This window comes from Dama dama, chromosome 24 (assembly GCF_033118175.1).
Source record: "Dama dama isolate Ldn47 chromosome 24, ASM3311817v1, whole genome shotgun sequence".
In the NCBI taxonomy this organism is placed as follows: Eukaryota; Metazoa; Chordata; class Mammalia; order Artiodactyla; family Cervidae; genus Dama; species Dama dama.
This window is the reverse complement of record NC_083704.1, coordinates 33,785,823-33,803,715: the sequence shown is the minus strand read 5'-3', so window position 1 is coordinate 33,803,715 and position 17,893 is coordinate 33,785,823. Positions and strand designations below refer to the sequence as shown.

General features: G+C 39.2%; 1 protein-coding gene across 2 annotated transcripts in view; it reads right to left on the bottom strand.

The window, feature by feature from the left end:
* Positions 1-17,893, bottom strand: part of SHQ1 (SHQ1, H/ACA ribonucleoprotein assembly factor) — a 94,780-nt gene that overhangs the window by 68,715 nt on the left and 8,172 nt on the right. For both annotated transcript variants that reach the window (XM_061128066.1, XM_061128068.1), the window contains exons 5-6: positions 11,678-11,790; positions 4,991-5,118 (exon numbers count right to left, since the gene is read on the bottom strand). In XM_061128066.1, coding sequence (XP_060984049.1) covers positions 4,991-5,118; positions 11,678-11,790 — 241 coding nt within the window. The remainder of the gene's footprint in view (positions 1-4,990; positions 5,119-11,677; positions 11,791-17,893) is intronic.

Genomic DNA, 17,893 nt, shown 5'->3' with positions numbered 1-17,893 from the left:
ACCCTTTAGACCATAGTTGGCTAAGAAAGACCTCTGCTTCCATGGAATTCTGAATCACAAGGTAAGTGTGCCCAGGACCAGTGAACAACGTACCAAATCATTCACACACACATTTATTCCTTGCTCCTAAGTCATCACACCTGTATGTATTCAATGATTTGCAGAGGTTGACTTGGGAACTATGAGCTCTGATGTTGTATGACCCACAGATAAGTCTTTCCATACATCACAGATAATTTCCATGACTGTACACACAAGGCTGACTTGAATGTACTCTTCCAAATTCCTGAACGCTTCGTGCAACCTTCCCTTACAACACAACCACCTTTTCCTGGGTGGTTTGAGCTCCAGTTTGGACTAAGTAGTTCATTAATAATACACAGAAGTATTTAAATTCTGAAATTCAAGCAAAGAAACCAGAGATAATAAATAACAATAACAACAAACCGGCAAGTCAGTAGAGAAACCAAAAGTCTGAGCTCCCCCAGGCCTTTCACATTAGAGCTATATATCATATCACCCAAAGGGAAACTTGGGGAGCTTTGCACACAGTCAGTTCTAACCAAAGAGCAGCACCACAAATAACTACAGTCGAGGTACCAATGATATTTGGATGCTTGCCACCACAATTAACATTTGTCAAGCATTCGCGTGACTTTAGCTACACGACATAGCAGCTTTGCTCTCCAGTTCATAACATTTTGGTTAATTATACTTCTGTAAACAATCTACAGGGTTTCCCAGGTGGCTCAGTAGTAAAGAATCTGCGTGCCAACGCAGGAGATTCGGGAAATGCAGGTTCAAACCCTGGATCGGGCAGAACCCCTGGAGGAGGAAACTGCAACTCGCTTAAGTAGTCTTGCCTGAGAAATCCTGTGGACAGAGGAACCTGCCGGGCTACAGTTCAGGGGGTCGCAAAGAGTCAAATAAGACTCAGCAACTGAGCACACAACAACAAATAATCTACAGTCAAACAAAAGCCCATCTCGGGCTCTATTTGGAGAAGAAACTGGTGCCTTAACATGGAAGCAAATGGCCCAAGACCACCTCCCATCAATACATTTGAAGACCGCCAAGTGGTTCCCATCAAAGTGGAAAGTGACTTTGTCACTTCACTTCGAACATCATCTGTTTTTAATAATTTTAAATCTTCTTTGTTGCCTAATTCCCTTCCCAAACATCCTTGTCCTCTCTGGGTCAACAGATCATACATGATCTGGCTCCTGTTAAAGAAATGCAAATCTATTCCATTGTACACTTTCTGGAAAAAGATCAAGGGAATCAGAAGAAAACGTACTGCGCTCAAACCCTTGGCCCAAATGGGCAGCCCCACAGTGTTGCAGCCTGCAGGGCTGATGCTGAGAGTTTAGCTCCACAAACACTGGTGCCAAACAGGATGTCCCTGCTAGGAAGTTCACCGACTATGAGTGTTACGTGGTGTCATAACAAGTAATCATGTGCCAAGATTCTTGGGCTGAGATTAACCGCCGAGACACAACATGGGAAATGTGGTAAGTTCATCTCGTGAAACCAGAGCTCAGTGGGAGCACGGTATTTAACACTTCCATTTACAAGCCTTTGGGGAGGAAGATCCAGATCATTGCAGAATTGAAGACAGCAAGGAAAGTCTCCGTGTTGTAACTCAGAGCGACAATGAATATGACAAATGTCATAACCGAGGCAACAATAGGGGACAAAGTTTATCACCTAAGGCTTAGCTGGAAATCAAGACAATACAGCTTAATGTTTTAGGAGGAGGAGGAATCCAAGATGCACCCCTCACCTGCACTGTTGTGTCTGCTGGAAATGTCCCCCTGCAATAACAGACAGGAAGAAGGCCTGGGAGCAAAGAGGGATAAGAGGAAGAGGAGGAAGGGGGAAATTAAAGCAGCAGCATGCTGCTTGAATGAGCTGAGAACTTCAATGTTTATTTTTTGGTTTATTTCTTTTCTCCCCTATTTGAGCCTGGTTTGACGCATTTCAATGTATGCCTCCAATTCTGGATGTCTCAAAAAGTTGAAAAGAAAAAAAAAACTGAAAGAAGAATCATGTTAACAAAGAACTTGCCCTTAAAGCCATGTAAATGTACAAAAATTGTCATTTCAAAAGGAAGCCAGTCAATTCCTGGCTCTCCTGCCATTGATTTACTCTGTACTGATAATTTCTAACACTAACAATGTACTAAGATTTTAAGTAAATGGTCTAGTTCAATCCTCATGACAATTCTGTGAGGTAGATACAGGATTCCCACAGCAACTCAGAGCAGTTGCAAAGTCACAAAGCCAGCCTGTGGAGGAGCAGGGCATTAAACCCTGAACCCCCTATTTACCTTACATCTTAGGCATAACCAAGCTTCCCTGATAGCTCAGTTGGTAAAGAATCCACGTGCAGTGCAGGAGACCCCAGTTCAATCCCTGGGTTGGAAAGATCCCCTGGAGAAGGGAAAGGCTACCCGCTCCAGTATTCTGGCCTGGAGAATTCCATGGACTGTATAATCCATGGGGTCGCAAAAAGTCAGACACGACTGAGCGACTTTCATAGGCATAACCATTACTTAGTACATTTACAAGAGGTACCATCTATACAACACAGAATTCAAATTTCTCTACCTTTATCACATGCCCTTGTTGTTTTTAAAAGTGATTCTTAGAATAAACTACTGTAACAGTTTAAGGGACTGGGAATGAGTCTGAAGCACAGGTCTGCACTACACACCGCAGACAGTCGGAGGGACAGTGGTTAGAGGCACCAACTGGCTTATCCTTCTGTTAAAATTATACAGAGAGGACAGCTGAGACAGAAAACAGGACCTAGAATACACTACAACAGATTAAAGCAGAGCACGTTAAACTTTAAATTAAAGGTAAATACCATCTCGATTTTTAAGGCAACTAGCTCACCCTTGTGGACAGAAAACTACACAACCACCAATTCCTTCCCAGACAGCTGCAGTAAGATACTACACCAAAACTGGGGAACTGACTCAAACCAATAGAAAGCATTGACGATTTAAGTCTGAACAAACTTTCTGAGCAGGTCTATATGGCATATAACTATCTAAATGGCGGTAGCAATCCCATGCCTGAAAATTCCCCTACATGATACGGGAAGTCTCTGAAAGATTCTTAAACATAAATCAAATATAAAACCAAGGATTTGCTGAAAACAATGTAACAAGAATCTTATTTATAAATGAGTTTCCGTTGTGCGGGAGAGTCAACTCCAAAAAATTATAGTGGCAATTTTTCAATCTGGTAGAGACCACCTAAATTCTAATGAAACCTAACTACCAAAATATTTACTGCAATATTTATTTTACTCTACAAATATTTGTTGAGTACCCATTATATAATAGGCTCTTTCGAGGCTCTAGAAATAGAACAAAGAGCAAGCTACTACATTTCTATGCAGAGGATCAAAATACTGTGAAGCAACAGTTTCTTCAGAATGAGTGGACAAAGAAGATCACTGCAGAACCATGTAAACACCCCGAATGTCCAAAATTAGTCAACAACCCAAACAGTCACCAGCTATGACACAAAATCACAACAGAACACCAGGCAGATATTAAAAGCTTCAGGTAGAACTGTAAGCATTGATGGAAGATGTACAACATATACTATAAAGAAAGCAAAGTGAGAAGAGAGTGTATGTGAATCTATGTGTATAAACTTAAAAAAGCAAATGCTTACATGTGGGTATATGTGTTTAAAATACCCCAAATTGTTAACAGTGATTATTTTCAGGAAAAGGAATTTGGAGTGAGATTCTATATTCCATTTCATGCATATGTGCGTGTGTGTGTGTGTGTTCCTTTCATTTAAACACTGATTTTTTTTTTTTTGGAAGTAAGATTGTTCACTCTCAAATAATGCATAGGATGGATTTTTTAATACATGTATTTTTATTATATAATTTTCAAGTGAACAGCATTAAAATTCAACATCTGCATATACTACAAAGTGATCATCGCAACACAAGTCTAGGCATGATATTTTTAATATATAATTAAAAGCCCAATCAGTGTAACAGAAAACAGTAGCCCACTATTCTTGATCTATGTGAAACTGTTACAATTCTAATTCACAGACTTAACACACCAACCTCCCATTTAGAAAAGGTGCTAATTAAATGCGTGTGTGTGTGTGTGTGTGTGTGTGTGTGTGTGTGTGTGTGTGTGTGAGAGAGTGCTCAGCCACGTCCAACTGTTTTGTGACCCCATGGACCACAGCCCACCAGGCTCCTCTGTCCATGGCATTCTCCAGGCAAGACTACTGGAGTGGGTTGCCATTTCCTACTCCAGGGAATCTACTCAGCCCAGGGATTGGACCCATATCATCTCTTGTGTCCCCTGCATTGGCAGACAGCCTCTTCACCACTGCACCACTTGGGAAGCCCATTAATAAAATGCCCGTCTAAAACTACAACTCTGTGTATAATATTTGGTTTAATGTTAAGCATGGCACAGTCGTCTCTTGTGGCTCATAAAACCCCCTAGCTCAGCCTTCTTTGGTAAAAATTGCTCTCTGTTAGGTACAGAAAGGAAGATAACTAGTCCTGCTTCCACATGAAACCACTTGTGAAAAAACTGGGAAGAACTTATCAAATTTATTCAACAGACAAAAGGATGGAAAACTTGGTCTTTTCTCACCATTATTAATACTCAAACGCCCTTACCACAGAGGAACATTCAGATCCCACAAGCAGATTATTCAACAACTACACATGTCCTGTATGTTTATGTCCCTAAATTTGATAAAAATATTTTAAAAATTAAGAAATTTTAAAGAACCCCAATGATTCAAAAGTAAAACATATTCCAGAAGAATTTTCTGAGACAAATAAGTACTGTGTGGCATTTCCCAGTCCCGGGTGAAGCTCCTATTTCCAAAATTAGCAAATCAAAATAATATCTTCACTCCATGTGACAACTACAATTGTGTGTTTAAGAAAGGCAGTGCACAAATGAGTCTTATTTTGAGTTTCTTACCTAAGGCAGCAAGATTTTCTTCCTCCTGACTCTTTCCCAAAGAGGCCATCATTTCTGAATATAAATCAGTCCACCAAGGATTATACTCCAAAACCTTTTTAACTGCCTCATCTTCCATAAAGTCAGCTCTGGGGGGAAAAAAATATATGAAGAGGCTTGTTACATAGAATTGGGCTGGTTTTCACTGTTTAAAATTGTACCTTAATTTGTCATATTTGTACTGGAAATACAGACTAATTCAAAGTACATTTCAAGGCAAGACTGAGCACTGCTATTACTTTCACTGTGGTTACTAATCATCATAAATGAAAAGTAAGCCTCAGACTAAAGGGATATTTGACATTTGTGATCTTTTTAAACAGAAAGTTCAGAGAAGACCAGTCCCCTCTAAAGTCCTATGTCCTATACCACAGTTACGTGGAATGAAGCAAATCTGAACACACAATGCTCATGAAGACTAGGCCTTGTGCAAAGTTTGCAAATATTACACATTTTGATAAGATTATAGTAAATAGTATTTTAACTCCACCACCACCAACAAAAAAATAAACACATGAGAATATTTAGGATATCACATAATCACAGAGGTCTCTCTCTCACATACACACACACACATCTCATTTTTTAGAATGTGCACTCATGTTTCCTTCCAAGACGCAATCTATTTAGCTATGCTAATCTTTATAGACCCTAAGTCAAAACTATTGCAAAAGATAAAAGGAACTTTCATAGAGAACAGAAAACTACTTTTCCTGTACTTTACTTTCTCAGTTTTAACTAGAAAAATAACTGCTACATTCAAAATAAACTCTTTGAAGACACTTATTCAGAAACTATGCTGTCTTACAGTTTCCCAGGTGGCACTAGTGGTAAAAACCCACCTGCAAACGCAGGAAACAGAAGAAATGCTGGTTGGATCCCTGGGTCGGGAACATCCCCTGGAGGAGGGCATGGCAACCCGCTCCAGGATTCTTGCCTGGAGAGTCCCATGGACAGAGGAGCCTGGTGGGCTACAGTCCATAGGGTCACAAAGAATCGGACACAACGGAAGCAACTTAGCATAACACCACAGCACAGATACTATCTTATATTGAAAGTTGGAAATTGGATATTTCACTGATATTTCAGGTAACTAGAACCTCAAGACACTGGTTGTTTTGATACATTGGATTTTCTAGCTCATAGTTTTAATGCTTTAAACACGTTAATAGACTTTAAAGATTTTCAACTGAGATACTGAAATCTTTTCAAAATTAGAACGATCACAGATAACTTACTGAGCTCTTTGGATGTGGCAAGCACTGCACTAACTGCTTTTCATTCATTATTTCCTTGAATACCCACACCACTTCATTAGGCAACGGGTGCTATTAATGCCCCCCTTTAACACGAGTGGAAACTGAGGGCTGGAAAAGTTGGATATCCGGGTTAAGGTCAAAGAACCAGTGAGAAGTGGGGCCAGGATTTGGACCCATTTAAGTCTTAGTCTGAAATCCAAGCTATTAATCAATATAAACATTCCATTTTTATGAGTGAGGAAATAAAACACATATTGGACAAAACTGAACAGCAACTATCTTGAAAGAGTAATTCTCAGTACCAGTTCCTGTCAGCATCAGGCTGTTGCCCAGGACTCCGGCCTGGACAGTTAGGTGGACCACAGCGCCCTCCGCAGAGACAGGAACACAGGAGGTTAACAGACTCGACTGGAGAGGGAACGGCTTCTGCTCTGGGACGTGTTATTTGAAGTGTCCTTGTAGGACAGACAGAAACTTGTCCCACAGGCAGTCAGATATGCAAACCTGTGCTCAAGAGAGACACACAGAAGTCCTGAGCATTCACACAGTTACTGAGGCGAAAGAAGAGGACAGAACACCCAGGGTGAAGTGGCCACATGAGAGGGAAGGGTGTTGAAAGCTGAAGCACCAAGGACGTTTAAGTCAAGGGTAGAAGAAGAAGAAGAGCCCATCTGAAAAGATGCTGTTTTTTCCCCTAGGAGAAAAAATAACAGGAGGATAATCCTCTTATAAAACAGTATCTCTGCAAACCCCTCAAAAAATTCAAAACGTTTTGAGTAAAATCTCACTAGTACAGTCCCTCATCTAAACAGCGATGGTTCATTCCTTGTGATGCCCAATATCTAGGTCGACTGATGCTCTACTTTCCAGAATAAATTATTTTCAAGTTTTAAAATGCCATGAGTTCAATGGGCATTCACTGAGCGCCCTCTCTGTGTGGCGTAAGAGAAAAGACCAGTAAGACTCTTGCCCTGTCCCTCAGGGCACCACGGTTCAATGGGAACAACAGACAAAAACACAGAATGTTACAAAACAATGCAGTGAAAACAAGATGAGCTATAACACATGAGCACTTTCTATGCCAAGCTGGAAGCAAGGGTGCCAATGGAGCCCAGCCTCACAGGATAAGTCAAAGTTATTCAGGGAAAGCAGGAAAAGGGGAGACAACAGCTGGCAAAGGGAAATTAGGAGTAAAAACTGTCTGAGAAGCAGTGTGGTACAGGTGGGGAAACGCAAACATGCATCACTGTCATCATATGAAATGTGGGCACGGGGTGGCAAAATAGACACCACAGAGGCAGGGAGCATCCAGATCACAGAAAAGTCTCTATACGTGCTAAGGAGTTAGGAGTTTATGCTTTAGGCAAAGGAGAGCCCAGTAAGACCTTAAGCAGATTTTCACTCTCAGTAGACACTACACTGATGGTTTTATGGTTGATGGATCTGCAGAAGAGCAGGCTGGAATGAGAAATGCCAGCTGGGCAGTTAGGGGACAGCTGCAACAAGCCAGACACAGATGAGGGCCAGGAAGAGATGGAGTGAAGCAAAGCAGAAAGAGATAAATGGTACAATTTCAGGATTGAGTGGAAGTGTGGAATACAGAACAAAGTCCAAGGTGAATCCCAGGTTTTCAACCTGGGTGACTGGGATCAAATAAAGGGCATCCTACCAAGCAGAAAATTCAGGAAGATTTTACAGGTAAAATGATGCACTCAATTTTAAACATGTGGAAATAGAGGAGTCAGTGAGATGCCTAGTCTCTCTCTAAACCCTTCACCTGGCTTTTCCTCATAGCATTCATCACAATAGAAATATTTTTCATTTCCCCACTGGAGTGTAAGCCTCATGAGGGCAGCTACCATGTATTCCCACTCTCTGCTTGCTGTCTGCAACACTGCCTGGTATGGAAGTCATTCAAACAAATATTGGTAGAACAAGCAAGTATATACATGAAAGAATGAATAAGTGACATTTTATTCCAGAGCTTTTTCCTAAGGTTGCTATTTTGAATAAAGAACCACACTGGGAAGGAGGTGAACCTTTCTTTTCAGGCTTCTAATTACTACTTGTCATTTTGAGATCTCCTCAATAAATCCAGGAGCTTGATCACTCTACCATCTTCTTTACCAAATGTATAGTGCTGAACATTACAATTTTACATGACTCCCCAGATTAAGAGGTATCAACAATCATATATAAAATAAATAAGCTATAAGGACATATTGTACAGTACAGGGGATAGAGTCAACATTTTTTTGTTTTGTTTTTTTTTTTATTCAGTTGTGTCCGACTCTTTGCAACCCCATGGACTATAGCCTGTTAGGCTGCTCCACCCATGGGATTTTCCAGGCAAGAATACTGGAGAGGGTTGCCATTTCCTTCTCCTAGAGTCAACATTTTATCATAACTTTAAATGAAGTATAATCTATAAAAATTGTGAATCACTATGTTGTATACTTGAAACTAATACAAAATTGTAAATCAACTACACCTCAATTTTTAAAAATAAATAAATAAATAAAAGAAGGTCTTCTCTTGGTCCCAAAAAAGGCACTTCAAATGCTATACAATCATTGTTGTCCCTTTTCTTATCTCGTAGTTATTTTGAATGTTAACTAAATTCTTTTATTTTCTCCAATAAGGAAATAAGGGAGGCTTTATGAACTGGTTAAAGTAAAATATATGCCAACAATTAAAAAACAATTTGCCTGGGAAGGAAAACAAAAACAAAAACCAGGCTCAGCTAGAGAAATATGGAAACTATAATAAGCAAAAAAAGAAGGACTATTAATGAATGTTTCAAAATTCCTTCAACATACTTTACTGTAAAAATAATACCAAATGAAATTTAAAATGGCAAGAAATGGATAATCAAAAAGAACAATGGATCATCTTTATATGCTCAGCATTCTGCTGGGCTGCAAAACTTATGGGGGGAAAAATCACACTGGCATCCAGATTTTACAAGAAAGGATTTTTAAAACAATAATAACCTGAAGTCATTTACATGCATCTTTGGAACGTATAAATTTTTGTATATAGTCAATTTACCTCACTGTGTTCTGCCTTAGGGTGAAATTTAAATTAGTTTTCCTTAGCTACTGAAAAACCTAACAACATGAAGAGACATCATGACTTGTGAGGGCAAGTCAAACGACTTGAAAACGCCATGTATTATGCTAATGTAAAATATACTATGTATTACACATGCATATCACATTACATATATATAAATTCTAATACAATACATGCAATGTATTGTCTTCATGGTAGGTAAGAATTTAAAATAAACCTTTTCTTCCACTGTAGTAACCATTAAGAATGACAAAATAAGCAGTGATTTTTAATTGAAAATTTAAAAGAATTTTACTTGCACTTCATTTAATTCAACACATTTGGGTGAATCAGTCAGCTAATATAAACAATGAGTAAAACAAAAATGACAAATAACTGGTCTTATTTCTACCAGCTTCCCTTATAGCTCAGTCAGTAAAGAGTCTGCCTGCAATGCAGAAGACATGGGTTTGAGTCCTCGGTCAGGAAGATCCCCTGGAGAAGGAAATGGCAACCCACTCCAGTATTCTTGCCTGGAGAATCTCATGGACAGAGTAGCCTGGCCGGCTATAGTCCAAGGGATCACAAAGAGTCGGACACGACTTAGTGACTAAACCACCACCACCATTCTGAGCAGAAAAGTCACAAAGAATCTTTACCTCCTGACTCTTACCCTCCAACTTGCCCAAGACTGAATTTAAACCGCTCATGTAAAAAGAACCCTTCCTGGAGTAATGCAAAGAACATTTCATGCATTCTATTAAAGAAAATGTGCTTCTGGATAAAGACACAGAAGGTAGAGAAAAATAAGGGCTGCTTCTAATATCACACTGCTAACTATACATTTCAATTTCCTAATTCTCTCAGGCCATATCACTATTCTTCAAGTTTTAGAAGAAAAGAGATAGGCAGTTCAGCTAATTAAGCTCCCTCCCACTAGAAATTTCTGTCTTGTAAAGCTCAATCTGTTTTCATGCTTGCCCAGGAAATTTGCTGACAATGAAATTTCCGATTTAAATATTCAGTATGATTTTAAATGGGTTTCTTCAAATTATTCTTCAGTGGACATTTAAAATCACTATTGGAGAGATAAAGGTAATTAGAAATGGCAATGTAAATGGAGTTGAATCTCTCAGATGTCCTCCAAAATACAACCCACCCTGCTCTTACACAGCTTCCCTGAGGATGTCGAAGAGTTCCACCATTCATCATCACGTATCACTCAACCCATTTGCACATCACAAGATATATTTCTGCCATTCCAATTAGTCTCCCACTGAGTCACAGGAGATAGAATGTTAATCACAAGAGCAACAGCAGTTAAACTGAAAGTGTACATGAAAAGGAAATACAAAATGACAAATGGAAAGACTCTTTTCAAGTCCCAGATGAGTCACTTAGCAGTGGTGTGACCTTCGGTGAGTCCCTTAACCCCCCTTCCTCACTGCTGTGAAAACTGAAATAATCACACAAGAGAACTTGATAAGCTGAGAGCACTATACAAGGGAATATGATGATGATAGCTGCATATGCAACAGTTTAGAACCTGCCGGCCCAGAGTATGGGAAGAATATTAACTGAGGTCTACATCAAAACACAACTGACATCCTACAAAAGCTGTCAAGTACTCACAAAGGCCTGGGGACAATCACTTCCTTGCAAGAAGTGCCACTATTCGTAATCAATGAGACACATCACAGTCTTTCCCAGGTAAGTGATTATTTACCTACCCCTTAGTTTTGTTCCTTCAACAAATGTAAGCCCGACAGAGACACATGATAGCTCAAGACACAACTGATGCAGGTGGGAAATAAAGCAAAACTTAAAATCAGACTGTATTTATATCCTACCCCAATAAACAGTTATTTGTTCATTTGAAATGGATCCTCGATTACAGGTGCTAGTGGATAAAAATGTTCTTGGCTAGATCAGCCAAGAAATGCAGTACACGTAGATTCAAATTCTTAAAGAAACTGAAATGTGTTTTTATTCATATATACCATTAATCACAACAGAGTCTTCTGAAAAGAATGGTATGTATTCTCAGGAATGCAGTGTTCTATTTTTAAGCCTGGAGAGCAAAAATCTCAAAGAAGAACATTAAAAGATTTCTGTGGTGTGCTGGAATGAGGTAATGAAACAGAGCACCTTACAAAGATCATGGAGGTATAACAGCTGTAGGTAAATTTAAAGGTCAATTAAGGTTGTGAGCTATCACTCATTTCTGGAGTCCAAAAAGCACATGCCCAACCCAGTCAAAAAGGCACTCAAAATTTTTTTAAATACTCAATCTCAAGTAAATTATTTAAACCTTAAAAAAAAACTCAATACTTACAGATAATGATCAGGATCAAACTTGGCCATCTCAGCAGCCAGGCGTTTCTGCCTTCGTTCAGCAGCAGAGGTGAAATCTGGATCCTTAATATCGATAACATCACTCAATTCATCCTAAGAACACCCAGGAAAGAAAGAATAATTGCTGTCTCCTATTTGAGCTATGAGAAATCTAATTTTGTACAAAATGCCCAAACACAAGAAGAATCTAATGGATCGATAAGTCATTATACCACCTGTGACATTTAAATTCAAATCCTGCAAATGTTTGTTAAACATCTACTATTTGCCAGGCCCTGTCAGAAGCTTTCACATCAATTATTTCATTTAATCCTTACAACAAACAAACTGATTAACATGGATTAAAGCTATAAAAGTTTAACATGAAAACCAGAACAGAATAAACCTCTGCAAGCAAACAGGAACATTTAATTCTCCATTTATTCCCCCATTTACTCCCAGAGATTTAAAAATTATGAAACGGCAAGTTGAAATAAATTTCTAGACTCAAGATGGAGCTGCTGCTACCAGGGGTGCCATGTCAGCAAATCAAAACTTAGATAACTTTCATGTCCCTGTAAACACTCCCCATGAAGAGAAATTCAGTCTTTTTAGTCAATCCCCCAAGGCCAAGCCAACTTTGGACTCTGTCCTTATTTCCTTGCCCCTTTTCATCTCTGACAAGAATTTTTAAGGACAATTTTAGTAGACGTAATTTCCACTTGAAAATTAAAAAACCTAATCCAAAGTAAAATTCAACATTACCACAATCATCTTCCCCTGGATGAATACATACTGATATAGAGCATGTTTTCCTAAGTCCAACTCTACAAAAAACACCTGTATTAGTAAAACCACCTATAATCCATATGGTCTTTTTTCTTTTGACTAGAATTATGAAGGAAAGAAACCTCATACAATACAAAATATTTCTAAAGCTCTTTTTTCTTTCTTCAATCTCCCCATTTCCACAACCAACTGCAAGGGATAAGTAAGCAAACTGGAAGCAGCTTGAAGACTATTGGTTGAAAAGAAATCAAGGGAAGTAACTTGTAGAGGGTTGTGAAGGCAAACTGTTAAAACAGACTTGTAAATAGAATAATTGGTTGGTGACTGATGCCCAGGCTTAAGGTCAACAGCTGTGGCCAGAGACACAGAACTCTCCATACCATCAGGATTCCTGCAATTAAAAAAAAAAAAAAAATTCCAAAAAAAACCTCTCAGCCCTACCACAATCCATTGACCTAAAGTAACATCAGCTATGGTTTTCCAGTAGTGATATACAGATGTGAAAGCTGGACCATAAAGAAGACTGAGCGCTAAAGAAATTGATGACTTCCAATTGTGGTGCTGGAGAAGACTCTTGAGAGTCCCTTGGACTGCAAGATCAAATTAGTCAATCCTAAAGAAAACCAACCCTGAATATTCATTGGAAGAACTGACGCTGAAGCTGACACTTCAATACTTTGGCCACCTGATGTGAAGAGTCAACTCACTGGAAAAGTCCCTGATGCTGGGCAAGACTGAAGGCAAAAGGAGAAAAGGGTGGCAGAGGATGAGATGGTTAGGTAGTATCACTGTGTCAACGGACATGAAATCTGAGCACACTCCAGAAGGTAGTAAAGGACAGGGAAGTCTGGCCTGCGGCAGTCCATGAGGTCGCAAAGAGTCAAACACAACTTAGCGACTGAACAACAAAACATCACCAACATTTAATGTAAGCACATCCTAGTAAAAGGAAGGGGCCCAGGGGCCCTTTCATTTTTGGAAGTCACATCCAGGATATCTGAATACTTCAGAGCACAAACATTCTGGGGAAAAAACAGATCCTCAAACTTGGAAAAATCTACATTCCAAGAGTTCTTTTACAATTTACTTTTGGGAGGCTCAGAATGAATTTTCCTAAAGATACATGATTATAAATCATAGTTAGATTCTCTGGGCAGCCCACAAATGTACTCAATTCAAAATAAACTGGAGACAGAGCACTCGCAATACAGAGTTCAGAAGCGTGCAGCAAGGCTTCCAGGGGAAAACTTTCAGAGTTCTAGTTTCATCTGTCAGAAATCTCTCTCCCCTGAGCAGGACAACCTGGACTCTTCCTCACTCCTCTGCTTCCTCACCTGCCCGACATCACCTCCTCAACCTCAGAGACAGGAGGGGCAGTGAGACAGGCCTTGGATGGCGCGGGGGGGCAGGGAGGTGTGAAACCGGAACAAACCTAAAAGTGAAGTTAGCTTGGAGCAGAGAAATCTAAGGCATCTGTCAAACAAGAGAAAGGAAGACAAGAGGATGAGAAATGACACAGCGCACCAGGGCGAAAATGATTCTTGTTATTGTTTTGTTTTGAAAGTACTGCTAAGGTCAGCACTGGGAGAGCTGTCTAAAGATGGGCAATGCCAAGAAAAGGTCATGTGGGATCTAAACAAGGCTAATGTGAGCTTCAGCAGAGTGAAGCAGAGACTCTCCAGAGAGAAAATGAAGAACTGTGCGCCCATCAGGCCAGTAGGTCTCCTGGAAACAGCAGCTTCAGGTCCCCAGTGTAGCTGAGAGAAGGAAAGGGCCGGCAGGCCAGCATCCTGCGGCTTCTGGCAGCAGTGGTCCCGGGAGCCTGCTGGGTGGGAGTCCAGAGACTCTAGGATTGTTGCTGCTGGCAGCCACTGACGCCAGGAGCCTGGTCAGAAGCCCTGACTTGGAACTGCCAGGGCAGTTTTCCAAAGGCGCCCTGCGGCTGGCAGAAATTTCAGAAAGGAAAGAGAGAGAGAGTGTGTGTGTGTGTGTGAGCGTGTACACATGTGTATGGGGGCAGTTTTCCAAAGGCACCCTGTGGCTGGCAGAAATTTCAGAAAGGAAAGAGTGTGGGGGGGGGGTGTGGGTGAGCATGCACACATGTGTATGGGGGCAGGGTGGCGACAGAGAATTTGTTTCAGCAAAATAATTTTATTTCCTTCTCAGTATCAGTACAAAATACAGAAGTTCACAAGCAAACCCTGTGTAAATGGCTGGTGGGAAATAAACATGAAAGACTATACACTATCCCCCAGTAAAGGGTTAAATAATTCAATTCAGACAAGATATCTGGGTACTGGAATCATGGATGATGTTTTACTTTCTTTCTTATATTGTATCTTCATAATGAATATATATTGCTTTTATCATCAGAGAAAAATGAAGCTGTATTTCATTTATTGGAGGGTGGGTGGGAAGAGACTATAAAAATGCTAATAAAACATGAGTCAACAAAACTTTATGGATATTTTCTCATCCAAAGGCAGAACCAGAGGAACTGTAAATGGTGGTTTCTTAAACACATCATGTAAAACAGAAAATATGTTCTCAAAGTTCTTATTTATGCAATAATGGTCTCAGTTTCCTCTGGCTCGTTTACTAGTAGAAAAAGATCTTGGGGATGACGTGGGGTGGAGATAAACTAAGAGCTTGGTACTGACATACCCACTACCACATGTAAAACATAGATAATCAACAAGGGCCTACCGTAGAGCATAGGGAATTATAGTCAACATTTTCTAATAACCTATAAGGAAAAGCATCTGAAATATACATGTATATACACACATATATGTGTGCATGCATGTATAACTGAATCACTTTGCTGTACACCTCCTGAAACTAACACAATATCATAAATCAACTATACTTCAATTTAAAAAATTAAAAAACAATAAAATTTCTAAAAATAAAAAGAATTTTTTTACAATCCATAAAAAAAGGTCTTACATGTTAATCTCACATAATTGCTCAGTTTTTAATTGCATGATATGAATGCCACAAACAGAACAGTTATAAATGCAATCAAACTCTGCAAGTAATACCAGTTATGTAAGATTCCTGTGGCACGATCACAGAAAACACATGTACCTTAATACCCCGAAGACAGCATCCTTTAATTACTGGCATCTTGATTCACACATGATTTTCAAAAGTTCTGATATTTCCACACTGTCATGAAGGACACCGCCGACCTCACATTTAATCCACATGAGAAAACACAATATTCTTTAAAGACTACACATTGGTTTGTCCAGTGGTAGAATAAGCACGTACAATAGTGATGAGGCCACAACAGAATGATGACGTGCAGCCCAGCCCAGTGCCTCTCAGGGACACACATAGCAGCTGCTAGCTGTCACTGAGGTCCACGGTCTATCCAAGTTCCCCAGAGAGGGCTGAGCTTCAGGATTCACTCTTAAGAGTTTAGAAAGGTAATGGTGCACACACAATCCATGTGTTACTTAATCCCCTCTAAGAAGTCTGGGGCAATACACCGTATTTTAAATTCATTGCTATTCCTATAGCAAAATCTTTGAATACGCACAATAAGTGGGATTTTTTAAAAAATTATTGAAAAACTCCTATCAGCTCTGATCAGGTCATGTCATCAAACTCAATATAAAAAACTTTTAGTTTTAGAACTTTTTGTGATGCCTACATTGTACATGTGGGGTTATACACCTGCACTGTTAATAGTATTGCTATTTACATTATCCTTTAGAATGTTCTCAAATGCATTTTGTTTTTCCCTCTGTTGAAGACAAGAGAAATTCAAATTGTTTATAATAGCAAGACTCAGAGGGATGCAGTCAGGAAGAGCTACAGGAGGGCTCCAAAAATGTGAGGATGATTCGCTTGTGTTTTTTTTTTTTTAAGCTGGGAGACAGGAATCTAGAGATTCAGGGCATTAGATAAGACATTCAAAGATAAAAAGAATATTGATTAATAACTTTTCTCTTAACTCAACCTAAACTACTAACTTAGTGAACATTTTCAACAGATACAAGAATTTCTGACCTCCCAGGGACTTGGCCTGGGCTCGCATCATGGCAGTCCTGCATCTTCTCAGCAATGTGGCAGAAACCCCTTGAGAGGATCTTCCCTCTACAGTGGCAATAATGAAGAAACCAAGTTCCCTGGCATCAAACAAGCACTTTCAGACTGAATGCACAATCTGTCCTTAGCCTGCAGGACTTTTCTCTCATTCATCTATAGCTTTAGACAGGTAATCCCAAAAAGATTAACCACAGACTACTCTCTGCCAAACAACTGAGGTCCATTTACTATAGTTTCTGCTGTAGAAAAAAACTGATTCTATTCTTACTACCTAAGAGATAACCAGGAAATCTGGTGAGGGAGAGAGAATATGGAGAAACCATAACTCAGCAGAAAAATATATAAGGCGTTTGAATGACGCATCTCATCAGTATTATTTGCTCTTAAGTAAATCCCAATTTTGTTTCCTTTAAGAAGTTTTGAGAGCATTTTAAATTTCTTAAGGGCAGAAGTCTTTCTAGCATGTGAATCTTTTTTTTCTTTTTCAAGAGTTTTCAAATGTAGCATCTCTGTAAATTTTCTAAACAGCCTTATAAAGTAGGTGAGCAAATTCATCACTGTTTTACAAAGAGGAGACAAAATTTATTTGTGGTCAAATAACTGGCCTGAATTCCAAATTTAAACAGAGGTACAAGTAGGACCAAAACATAGATCTTTTACCTTTCCTTAGCAGACTCAAATATGTCTTACTATAATAAACTACATATTAAGCAGGTTTAGCATCCTCTACCCAGAAGGAATGAAGTTAAAATAAACAACTGTTTCATCACATGTTTCTTTCATTTAAAAAAAATTAAGGGGACTCCCTGGCAGTCCAGTGGTTAGGGCTCTGCACTCTTACCGCTAAGGGCTGGGGCTCTATTCCAGTCAGAGGAAAAAGAAAAGAAAAAAAAAAAAGAAATGAGCTATCAAGTCATGAAAAGACATGAAGGAAACTTAAACACATATTACTAAAAAAGAAGCCAATCTGAAAAGGCTACATGTTTACATGTTGCATGGCTCCAATTATGTGACATTCTTAAAAAAAAAAGGAAAACTAGACCAAAAAGTTCAATAAGTAAATAAATAAAAAATTTTTAAAGACACCAACTATATTGCTTTCTATAATACAATTAAAGTAGAAAATAATCCAAAATCTCCATTTCATTCATAAATTAGAATTTCCTACATTGTCTGAGGAAGAGAAAGAGTGATGTCATTCCTTTTTTAGCCTAACTGACCAAAGAGCAGATTTTAACAAGATTCCATTCAAACGCCACAAAGAGTAAATACAGAAAAGTGTCTACAGTACACTAAAAGCTAAACAATTTGATCAAAAGACGGAAACCCCTTCTCACCAGGAATATTCTGCTTCATTTACATATAAAAC